We start from the raw sequence: 12,471 nt of genomic DNA, 5'->3' as shown, positions 1-12,471 counted from the left end.
TGATTAATCCTCTAGCTTCTTATGATATCTGGGTCAAACCTAAACATCAAAGCTATGTAACAAGGGAGAAAAAAAACCTGAACATGTGCTGGAGCACCAATAGGGGATTTCCAGCGATATTTCCTGCTACTGGTGTTGTATTCCTGCATCATATAGCTTTCAACCATGACCCCAGGAAGGCACATTTGCCCACCCATGCAGAACTCCTCAGTCTTTTCACACAATAATTTAATTCACAAAGCAAGAACAGATCAAGAACTGCCTCTGCCTATATAGCTATTATATCCCTTGCTGAAATCACCATCTGCACTGATGTCACACAGCTATGCTAAAAAAACATGAACTCATTTCAGACAAACAGAAGTCGTAGTCACTGGTTTCTCAGCACAGCTGGGTGAACAATTAGAGCCACCACTGTCTGGGCAACTGCACAAATGGGCTTTCGAACAACCAGAAAGAAGAAAGGGTTTGTGTTGCTCTCATCTGTCGACTTGTTGCTTTATGGCATCCTGCATTGTTTAAATATGCCCCTCAGCTCCTCAGCTAAGTGTGTCAAGCTATAAAGTTCGTACTGAGGCCAGATCAAGACACCAGCCACAGCACAAACACTATCAGAGAGGCAGATGCAAGGCTCTTGGGTTCCTGTGGCAAGCATACGTGTCTGGACTGCTCTGCTAGTCAGGATGGTGCTCCACAACGCATTCATCCCAAAAGTCTGAGCTTTTGGCATTGCACAGTTGCATTCGTTTTCCTTTATTAAAATATGTGGATTGTTGCTAGATGTGAATGAAACATTTATAACCAGTGTAGTGATGTCTGCTTGTGTCTGTAGGCTGTGTAGGACGTAGAGACAGGGATCAAGTGGAGGCAGGCCTGGCATTACTGTGTATAAGGGTGAAACAATTCTCCTACAGACAGAGAAAGAGATTCCCCCTGCATTCTTTTACACAAGACCAGTCCCTTTGGGGAATGGACTCTGGCATGGTAACTTCCCTGCTCCCTTCTGCAAAACACCTGCAAAGTCAGAAGGTAGCTTGAGATATGTTTGGGACATTCAAGGCATGCTGATTGTGTCCGCACTCCTGACAGCATTTTCCAGTCCTCTAGCTGCTGGGATCCCTCAGAACCCAAGCTCACTTTCAGTCTTCCTCACAAAATACAACAGGCAAGCAAACCCCTGAAACATGTGGAAGTTAAGCACAACCATTCCACACTCACGTGGACATCACCCACACAAGTGTCTGGCTATGAGTTATCAGTTAATGCCACTTGCAGTGAGTACTGTGCTGTGGATATAAACAGAGGTTTCCTTTTCCCTAAAACTTCAACAAATCAGATAAAACCTGACCAAAAGCAATGAGTTCTTCCATCTTCAGAAATGAAGATAGCTATAACTTCTTTCTTGTCTTCTGAAGTTGTCAGATACTTAGATCAGGTTTTCATCTACTTGTTGAGGTCAGCTGCAATGAAAGCACATTGAAGGAAGGAAGTTAAGAGAAAGCTTGTATACCACTACATTTTTTTCATTAGGTACTCTGGTAGGTTTCTGATGAATCACAAAACTCCTGTCTAGAAAGACAATATTGCTTGCGGCAGCTTTACAGTGCTTTTTCACTGAGCAACAGATAAAAAATTAACTACCAGTGCTTCGCTTCCCAAAGTACTTTTTGAAGCTACTCTAAGAGTTCTCAGTGTTAGACCCAAAAATTTTGTTTGAGCTCTCTGTTTTACAGGGGACTTGGAACCAGTGAGGAGTACAGTTCTACTGCTGATGCTATAGTTTGTTCATCATCAAGAAACCAAACTTGAAGGCCAAATTGGTGGCTTTCTCATTAATGCTCTGTAGCCCAATAGAGTTTTACACACCAGCCAAGAGCAGGACGCAATAGAAACACCATGGCTTCTAAGATTCCAGGCTGAGGAGACGGGTTCCCTCAGGCTGATTTGCACTACTCCACAGGTGGTAAATGAGGACACACAATTTGCCCAGTATCACAGAACAATTTCATAGGATAACCAAGTGTTGTCCCTTGACCTGGTTATTACTGGAGCTTGCAAACTTCTAGGAAATACATATTTATTAGTCTCAGTAGCAAAACATTAGTTAGTTAAGCCTTCCATCTTAAAGATTTACAACATTTAAATCAGACTACCTCTGCTTACTTGCAGATAAGATTACAATCTAATCTTGAAATACACAGCCCTTGCTTTTCATGCAACACAATTCAACCTTAACATTTAAAGAGCACTGTGAAGTGATTCAGCACACAGCACTTCCCTTCAACACACAGAGGAGAGAGATCCTGTGCGAGAAGCAACCCTTAAATACAAAGAGGGTATGCTCCTTCTGAGTTACACAATTTTTGATCAACAATAACAACTACTTCCCTCCTCCCAAAGCCACTCCTCAGCAAAGACACGCAACTACAATCAAAATAGATCACATCATTTCCTTTGTGATTTTTCACCTTTAAAAGCTAAAGTTCAAGCTGTCTGATTAATGACACCAGTGAGACATATAACAGTATTTAGACATGTAGGTTTCGGATCTATGGTAAACTACCTAGAGCTGAGTTACAGGATATTAGCTCAACTCTACTGCTGAAAACAGCTTCCAAGTTCCAGTACCTGGAATAGTATAAAACTTTACCAATAGCTGCAATTGTCCAGCTACACATTCAGGAGATCTCCTTTAAAAAAATGGATTCAGTTCTGCACAAGCTTCATCATTCTGGTGTGCAAAGACAGATTTTATCAACTTCAGAGACAACCCTGCACATCCAGGGAAAAAAATTGGTCCATACAGTCAATTCAGATCAGCAGGTTCTCCCAAATGCCTGACAACCTGTTTTTCAAAGGACTAAGGGCATTAGGACCCATTTCCATATTGCTCTTAGAAGTCACCACCTTGGGCATGTAACCCTGTAACAAGGTTTTGGAAGGCTCTTCCTAAAAACTAGCTATTAGAACCACAGAGAGAAATGCGCAAAAGCTATCTTGTGTCTCTCGTCCAAAAATTACAAAACACATCATTGAAACACACCTTTGGGCAAATTTAGAGGATGTCTAACCTTTCCAGAAACTACTAAAGCAGCTGTGTATTGATGGTATTCAGATGGCTAACTCCTGACAGCATTCAGTCTTGGAGTTGGTCCAAAACGCCTCATTGTAGAAGAGACGTCCACAGGCAGGTGTGGAACACTGTTTGCCAATCTGTGGTTAACAACATTAAATAAAAGGAAACCAAAAAACAAACATAATTTATTTTTTTTTTACATAACTTAGCTAAGGAGCTGGGGTGGAGTAAGGGAAGCACTTCGCAAAACCTGTTTTTTTTAAGCCACATTTCAACCCTCACCATAACAATAGTTTTGGCACTGAAATGATAGTGCAGTGAAATACCATTGTGCAATGTCAAAACTCTCAAAAGGAAATCAAAAATTTGACATACTAACTAAAGTTGTTTTCTACTTTAGTCAAGATTGTATTCAAGGCTCAAAACTGTAAGCATTACTTACTCACACAGAAGAATGCCGTTTTCTAATCCGGAACGAAAATCTTTCTCACCAAAACTTCTGCCTGTCACTTGCTGCAAAAGAGTAGGGGGAAACAAAAGAGTGACATCTATTAGAAAGTGAGCTTTACAAGAACAATTAATATTATACAGTTAGAGCATCTGCTGCATAAGGAACACTTGAGCTTTAAAGGCTTGCAAAGGACTAAGTCATGTCCATTTCTCCTTTCCATTTCATCAAGCTATTTAACATATAGGACAAAGTATTTGCTCTTGCCAGTGCATTTGCAGATTATAAAAGAACTGTTTTCTAAAAGTAAAAACAAAAAATGATAAAACAAAACCTACAATGTAATCTTCAGAATATTTTAAAAGGTTTTCTTAATAGTTCTTTGAAATTTAAAACTATTGCATTCAGACAAACTATGATTTTTTATTGCTTTTTTTTGCACCACATTAAAAATTTTGTACTGGACTTGAGCTTTAGTGCTTAACTTACGATCTTTACAGAATAAGCAAAGGCATTTGAAAGCACTGGCATGAGTTATAGCCCTTCAGACACATGCCTCAACACTCCTGGTCATATTAAAAGATACTTCACATCAGCAGTTCAACCGTGAGTGTTGAGAGAATACAAACTCAGTGGAAGCTAAGGATTAGGCCCCTTCTCACAGTCCCCCCAACTACACTTGAACCAGGAGGTACACTTTGTCCCACAAGCTCTTAAGCCAGTCTGTGCTGCTTAGGGATGGACCATCTGGAAACCTTCTAGGAATCCCAATCTTGCCTGATTGGGATTCCTAGCTGCTACAAGCATGACTGAACCCCCATTTATGACTTACTACTGTGTTGACAATGTCTTGCCATTCATCTTCATATCATTCTCAACAGATGACATGTTCAGTTAAAAGTAAAGAATACTTCTTAGTATCATCACAAAAGAGATAGTTTCTATGTTTAGAAAGCGCTGAACAGAAACAATACAAAGCAAAAAAAGGTTTTAATTGTCCTGCAGGAGGTCTTCTCCTTACCCAGGCAAAACATTTACCGGATGCTTATAGAGCTCTCATGGCTTGCATCCAAACCTTCAGCAAGACTCTTGCTCTGGGTGTTGCTTCCACCATAGGGAACCATAGGGAACAGGGACTTGGGGACACATCTGTCATTATGTCCCTGCTTTCTCTTTGCTGTTATATTCAGATGTAAGACCCTTCCCCTCCTAGTTTCCTGTCATAAAGACAGCAATTTATAAAAACTGACAAATTTCCCACAGGATTAGTGAATGCATCAGTTCCAGAAATGCTAGTTGTAGCTATGCAATCTTAGACAGAGAGCAACCACTTTTTAAAAAATTGAAATGCAAATGCAAAGCTTAAAATCTAATCCTTCACTAAATTATGAACATATTTTTTTGTTCAATGTGAAGGAAGTTGTCCCATACTCTGCAAAATGTATCATAAGGGCATCAGTGGACAATCATATTTATGTAAATGCATAAAGTAGCACAAGGCACTGGGTTGCACTCCTACCTCTGAAGAAACCACATGTAATTTGCCAGTAGTAAATGACCTTTAACTATTTAAACTATATCTAGTCATAGTAAATCATCTCTAATCTTGATCTGCTGGGACAGGGGGAAACCATGACAATAAAACCATTAGCTTTTAGGATGAATTATAGGCAGAGCATATCAAAACCGACTTTTTTCATCCACAGAATACAGTACAGAAAGGAATAGGAAGAGCTAATTCATAGCAGCCTGACTCCAAGTGGTTTTTTCTGTGAAAAAACTAAAGAAAAATTATAATCATCTTATTTCACCCCTCAACACCAAATGTCCCAGATATGGAAATCAGACTTCTTATGCATTTGTTGAAGACCCTTATTTAGCAGGGAGCAGTACTGAAACTGCTACCACAATTCAGGTAGGAATCTACCTGCCAAAAGCTGTCACATGAGTATTGCTGTCATTACTGATGATGTAGGAAGGTTTCATACATAACTTCTGACTGCACAAATAAAATCATGAAATACAGATGCACAGCTGGCACATGAATTCGTCCAGTGAGAGGTACAACACACTGACAGGAGGTGAGGAAAGACAGGATGGTCCAGGAACAGTGCATGTCTGTTTAAAAAGGAACTGGAAGTAAATGAGGCATGGCAAGGTTTATGCCTACTCTAGATGATGCAGCTGCAGAGGGAAAACATTAATCACCTACAAGTCTCCTGATTTAGTCCATTAAAATATAAAAACAGTTCAACAGAGAAAGGCTAGAAACTAAAAATAAGCATGAAGATGACATTATAAATTACAAAGATAAACCCAAAAAGGGACTGAGACAAGCAAGAAGCTGGATCCACCTTTTCCAGAGGAAACAAGAGCTCAGTTGCTTGGCGTACGCACACACCTACATCTCCCTCTCTGCAGGGGCCACTTTGGGCCATACCCTCATGAACAAATACTGCAGGCCCACAGGCCAACCCGGTGCACATTGCTGAGATAACCTCTGCTCAGCACACCTACAGTGGGAGGAGACAAAGGGACTTCAAGCAAAAGGATTGGAGCTCTCATATTTGCAAACACAGAACCCCACACAGCAAAGTGCATACTTTACCCAAACCCCAGTAAAAATGAAAGCAGGTGCATTTGCCATGGTATCACAAAAATGCTGCACGCATCACAGGACTGTGTTCATGTTATTGATATAAGCAGTGGTCTGTTCTTTCTAGCTTATCTTCCATCTCTGGAAACAAAAGCCTCCAGTTTGCTGGATGAATCTCTGAAAACACTGACACACAAGGACTAAAGGGTACTGTTTGCAGTGCTTCTGCTGGGCTTTACTGGAAAAAAGAAAATTGTTCATCTGCAACCAGGTAAAGAAAACTGAAAAATGGAAGAACAAATCTTTAGCCCATCAGCTTTCATATTACAGAAAAATGGTGTTCAGAACTGAATCTGCACAAAACCAGTCATGAACAGATGCAAGGCAGTCTGCAGCCTGGACTGCTGTCTTCAGGAAAGGAGAAAAGAGAAGTAATACCAAACCCCAAGATGTTAACTGAGAGAGCTTTTCTTTGCAAGGCCAGGTTTCCAGACGTGCCACATCTTACATGCTTTGGAGACACAACTCCGTCTTCTGCCTTGCACTCTGCCTGCCTCACTGGTACAGACCAGCACACTTAGTGCAAGAGGAAGCAGGATAGATGGAAGAGCTCCCTATTCACTGTAATTCTTGCAGTGCTAGAGTGCCAAAGTTAGAACAAAGTACCTTAAAGACAAAACACAAGCTGTATCCTGTTAACGATTAGTAGAAAAGCCTCCCACGTCTTTCTTAAGTTCTATAAAGCTGAGTGGAAAAAAGCTGTATTTCTCTGTCATACTTTAAATTAAAAATAGAGAACAGAAGCAAAACAGTATCATTTATTATTGTGTGCTTCATTTATGAGAGGAGGCATTGTTTTTATTCATCATCTGGATGATATTTTCTTCTCTGTAAAAAGCTACAAGCGTCGCAACCAGGGCAATTATTTGAGTGCCGGGTGCATTTCTCAGTTTCCCTGTCACTTAACAACAGAAAATGAATCTAAAATGAGTTATAAAACTTCTTCATGGCAACAACTTTAATACATATTTGCATACAGTAACACTTAGTATATATGGTATTGTTGCTGATTAACTCTTCTTTTCTTTGCAGTTACACATGCTACTAAATTTATGTCATCAAGGATGGCTGCCATCCAGCCACTAACCAGTGCCATATTATACAACTTTATTTTCACAAAGCTTCAGTTTACATTGTTTTCCTTGCATTTTATATTGCTGCTGGTGCTTCCTGAGATGGAGCTTGCAAAGCCTCTCATGTCAAAACAGCTTAGGGCATGAAAAGGAAAAGGTGACAAATTAGTGAACAGATGCTGGCCTCAGGTGAAATTTATCTAGGCCAACAAGATATAAGTAGTTGAATAAACACTTGGTCATCAGGGATAACACAATGAAAATACTTAGTTTCATTTTCTATGTGCACATCTGAAAATGCCATGTTATGCAGTGAAAAAAATTAGAGACACAGCAAAGAGAGGTCTTTGTGTCTCATTACGCATTTTTGAGAGCTTATGAAGCATGACAATAAAGAGAGAAAGATTTTCAAAGAGTTTCATAAGCTGTTCATTTCTTTGTATGTGAGTATGCTGCCTCTCCATTTTGTGCAACCATTATTCTTCCCTAAATAATTTTTTTACTTAAATGAAAAAATCATGCCCTGTTACTTAACTAGGGAGTTATAAAAGTACAGCTTAAACTGCAATAATCAGGTATGTGTATAGAAAGCATTGGATTGTACAAGCAACACAAACAGGGTTGTACAGGGAACACAAACCACCAAAAGAAGCATGACAGGTTTTAAGGCATCAGGATTTGGCTCCTCTAAAATAATGAATTCCTACTTCCCTGTTTCTGAGTTGTAATCTGAGCTAATAAGATGAATATGCAAGTTAAATTCCATTTTCCTATAGCATAGGCAAGAGATTTCTGAACTAAACAACCCTAACCAGTTAAAGCCAGCTTCACCTTTGCAGCCCAGAATTGCACCACATTGCTATGACAGTGCAATGGAACCTGGCCACCCTTCACTGGCTCCTGGTTCAGCCACATGTGGATCATGAGATGTCTCTGTCTGCAAAAGGGGACACAACACACCATTTACGTATGAGTTCCCTCTCTCTTATGTCACAGAGGGATTTAAATTGCTAAAATCATAGCAATGTAAACCACTCCTTTAACAGTTTTATTACAAATATTAGGAAGCTAGCTCATTTAGTACAGAGAAACTTGAAGACTGCATGAATGGATTTTTCCAGGGGCAACAACCACTGGTCTAACACACCTGTCTTCCAGAAAAGCTGAATGGTGACAAGCACTCTGCTCAAAGCCTTCCAAGGCTTTACAGTACTGAGGTAATTTACTACTGAAATCAATAAAAGAGCAAACAAATATCTGTAGTGTGTAATTCTACTCTCAAGGACAAAACCAGCATGAGCTCAGAATGCCTAATGTGGCCAGCAATAATCACCTGAAATTCTGTGGTACGGAACTTGAAAAATTAAAGAATATATGGGAGGATGAGGGGAGATTTCACGCTTGGATACCAAGATTAATCTGCAAAGAAAGCACTTAACATTATTTTTAGGTCTTCCACTTGCTGGTCACTTAAATTTAACTGTAATTTGCAAAGTTAACTACATGTGCTGATGTCCCCTTCGTTCTTTTCCTCTGACTATTCACCCTCATATTATTCTTTAATGAGACAGAAAGCTGACTCACTCTTTTTATACTTCATAGAATCTTCACTTTTCCTAGCAGCAATAGAATAAAACAATATATTCTCCCCCATTTACTTTAAATTCCCTTCTGCCACACTGCTGATTGGGTCAGCTGACTGTTTGGTGTCAACATACAGCACGGGAAAACCATACCCACTGATACAAACACACTCCCAACCCCTTTGGTGGGCCCAGTTCTAAGTCCTCACTAAAGAAATAATTTATTTACTAAGGGATGCTAGTCACTGCCTTTTGTTTTCCATGAAGGAAGCAACAACTAAAAAAAAAACGCAACAGCTGGGGTTTTTTCCTGATCCTTTGCACAGATTAATGAGGACATGATCCTATGAATGGACACCTATATGGTTAAACTGCCTCGGTTAGTACTCTGTTTAGGAAACACAGCACAAGAAATATTGAAAGAGTAGTACATACCAGCAGCAGCAGCAGCTATTACCCTACCTACGGCTTTAAAGCTAAGTCTGGGAAGATTCTGTCCTTGCTAAATCCTGCCCACCACCAGAGCTTTCCACACTGAAATTCTGCATTGCTAACAGTAGTATTGAATATGCAGAGTTGCCATACGTTGCTTGGATTTGTGATCTTGCAGAGGCATGCACATTTCTGCCAGGACATCTGGTAGTATAATCCCGTTTGGCTGGCAAGCTGCTAAAGAGTGTTAAAATTTCACGATAGAGTAAAATCAGCTTCCTTTCCATCTCCCCTCCCTAATGCTGTTTGTATACATTTCCAGGTGCAATGCCAGACATTGCAGCCTTTCCTCTGGGGTGGGGTGGGGCAGAAAACATTTTATTCAAGGTTGAACATTTTGTGAAGAAAGAGAGCAAAGAGCAGGAAAGGAACTTCAAAGTGACATCTGTCAGATTTCTCTTGGCTATAGCACATGCCCTGAAAGCCTCACCTAGAATCAGGTCATCTGTTACATCCAATTTGTATTTGACAGTCAGTAGATTAGCATTGCACTGTTGTTTTATGGACAACCAGATTCTTATCTCTGGTGTTATTGAAATGAGGTACCACATAACAGACATGACAGACCACCCTAGGGTGTTTTTAATCACATGTTCAATTTAGGGTTCTTTTTATTGCTAAAAAAACCCTAAAATAATGCAAAAAAAAATTTTAAATCCCGTATTTCCTATACTGTGGGATACATCATCCCTTTCTTAGTTTTAATAGGAATTAAAGATGGGGGGAATTGTGGGATTTAGCCACAGATTTATCAGTAAAGTATCCATCCCTCTTCTTGAGTGGGGATAAGGAGGATGAAGCACTGTTTCAGGAAAATAAGTTGTATTTGGTGGAAGGTATATCTTACCATAACGACACATTCTTTAGCTGTGTACTCTTTTCTGTAAAAACAAGGCTCCATGCAGATGGTCAGAGGAGCAGAGATCAGGATCAGTATAGATGATGTGAAGTCAACAGGTACAACAGAGCAGAAGACACCTCCTCAGTCCAAGGCCCTCATTTAATCTAGTCCTGTCTGTGTGGAGAGTCTGGCCTTACTCCCCACACTGCGTGGAGAACATTCCCTGTTCAGTTGTCCCTTTTACTACTGCATAACCTATCCCACTTCAGGGTGAACCACTACACAGTGGCAGTTCCTGCACCTTTGAAGGGAAGAGGACCAGAGGACTAGCAATTACTAACTATCATGAACACCCTTTCCCAAGGTCTTACTTTCCTACCCAACCAGGCTAAACAAGCAGCCTGCTCACTGAAAAATGAAAGGATGATTAAAGTTATTATGAATTTTTCATCCTCTTTTTGTGTGACTCCCTGGGGCTTTCCATGGACAGACAAGCATTCACACTGCCTTTGACTGTGCCTCTTCAGTTACATACAGAAAGAAAAGTGTATACAGGAAACTAGTCTCAAAAGCAGAAGCTGTTGATTCAGCCCTTATTTTTTCCCTAACTAATCCTTCTTGAAGCTGGAATCAGTACTGATGGAGGGAGATTACTCAAGCTCTGGCTACTGAACACAGAGTAGCTGTCCCACCAATACCTATTTGCCTCACATTTTATCACCAAGTCAAAGATGTTTTTTAGCAAAGGCCGGGAGAAATTTTTTCCTTTGTCTCAGGTTGATTACATTAGCAACTGTCCAGCAGAACAGGAAATTGGGTTTCTGGCCATCTCTAAAAGAACAAAGAATTAAAACAGACTATTTTTTATCCTTTGACTCCTTTTCTAGCTTTAGTATCCCATACTCTTGAAAATCTGCTCCTCCAAAATTTATGCTATGTGGTATCATCTACATGTTAAAACTGAAGCATCTGCTAATAAAACCCTCTATTTTCTCTCCTCCAGCTTTAGAAAGTTTAGACAGTCCTGAACCAGAAGTGTTTAAAGCTCTGTCAATTACAGCTGCAGAGGCAGAGCAAAACACAACACAGGCAGCAGACTCCTCGTTGAGCTCAACATCTTGTCTCACGCTCAAAGCAATGAAGAGATCAACAGCTCTGTAGGAGATGATAGGATCGCTGCAGTATCTAGATTTGCTAATCCCCACTTTACACTGCTTTAACCTACTTTACGTTAATCACTGCATTTATGTTTTACAAGACCACTGCACTACTTCTTGGACAAGCAGTTTTTGACACCAGTGTGTTGCTTTCTGCCAGGAATGTGCATCTTGGCAGACAACTTTAAAACTCCACGCATTTAAAGCTGCACAGAGACAGGAATACAAAAATACGAGATGCTCCGAGTTAGAGAGGCCCAGCACTAGAAGCACTTCAGCCTGTCATTAACCACTGTCAGAGAGACTACCAAAGCTCAGTACTATTACTGAGATTTTGCAATGAAAAACGTCTGGTAGGAGACACCAGCTTCCTTTTTTGAAGAAATTAAGTGTTCACTTGAGCAAAACATTGATACATTTAACCAGCCATTTAAAGATGACACTCAGTGTCTTAGCTCTCTGTGAAGCCTCTGAAATGCTAATGATGAGCATCAGTAGGCACCAGTCTACCTTGAAGCTTTTAAATTTAATATCATCAAGTCATTTCGAGGCAAGTCCACATGTAAAGTGTCCCATTTACAGTCTGTGCAATTTAAATATATATATATATATATATATATATATATATATATAAAAGTATAGCTCAGCAAGGCATTTAAGACTTGATTTTCCAGACAATAAGGCCTGGAAGCCCAGAGCAAGCAAAGCAGGAAACTGTCCATGCGGAATAAAGACACGTCATACAAACACTGCTGAAAAGCATAATTCTATCTGCTATCAATACAACTCGGCAAAACTTTGCTCCTTTCAAATAAAAGGGAAAGAGGTAAACCACAACACTTTTGAGAGTAATATCTGAGCTTCTTGGATGTTCCTTCTGTACTCTGGGTGCTCCCCTGGCACATTCTTCAGCAGGAACAGGGCTGCATGCCATGGTTTTGCAGTCACTTGCAAACACGCCACAGAACTACCAGCAGGTAGCTCTAAACAGGAAAAAATGTGCATTTCAAAAGTCACAGATTGAAGAAAAATGATCCACTTTCCTGCAGAAAGGAGGCTAACCTTAATTCAGTCATATGCTTTTGAGACCTTTATTAACAACTCTTTGGAAGTAGATCTACTTTGTCCCTGCCTCTGTAGAGACA

At 40.1% G+C, this 12,471-nt stretch overlaps 1 protein-coding gene across 5 annotated transcripts in view; it reads right to left on the bottom strand.

Moving 5' to 3' along the window:
- Positions 1 to 12,471, bottom strand: part of LIMCH1 (LIM and calponin homology domains 1) — a 177,293-nt gene that overhangs the window by 106,470 nt on the left and 58,352 nt on the right. For 4 of the 5 annotated variants that reach the window (XM_032108113.1, XM_032108115.1, XM_032108114.1 and 1 more), the window contains exon 2: positions 3,519 to 3,589. In XM_032108113.1, the coding sequence (XP_031964004.1) occupies positions 3,519 to 3,589 (71 nt within the window). Of the gene's footprint in view, positions 1 to 3,518; positions 3,590 to 12,471 lie in introns of those variants that run through there. The other variant, XM_032108118.1, reaches the window with a different exon arrangement.

This window comes from Corvus moneduloides, chromosome 5 (assembly GCF_009650955.1).
Source record: "Corvus moneduloides isolate bCorMon1 chromosome 5, bCorMon1.pri, whole genome shotgun sequence".
NCBI lineage: Eukaryota > Metazoa > Chordata > Aves > Passeriformes > Corvidae > Corvus > Corvus moneduloides.
Note: the sequence above shows the minus strand (reverse complement) of the source record. Positions and strands in the feature narration are given on the sequence as shown.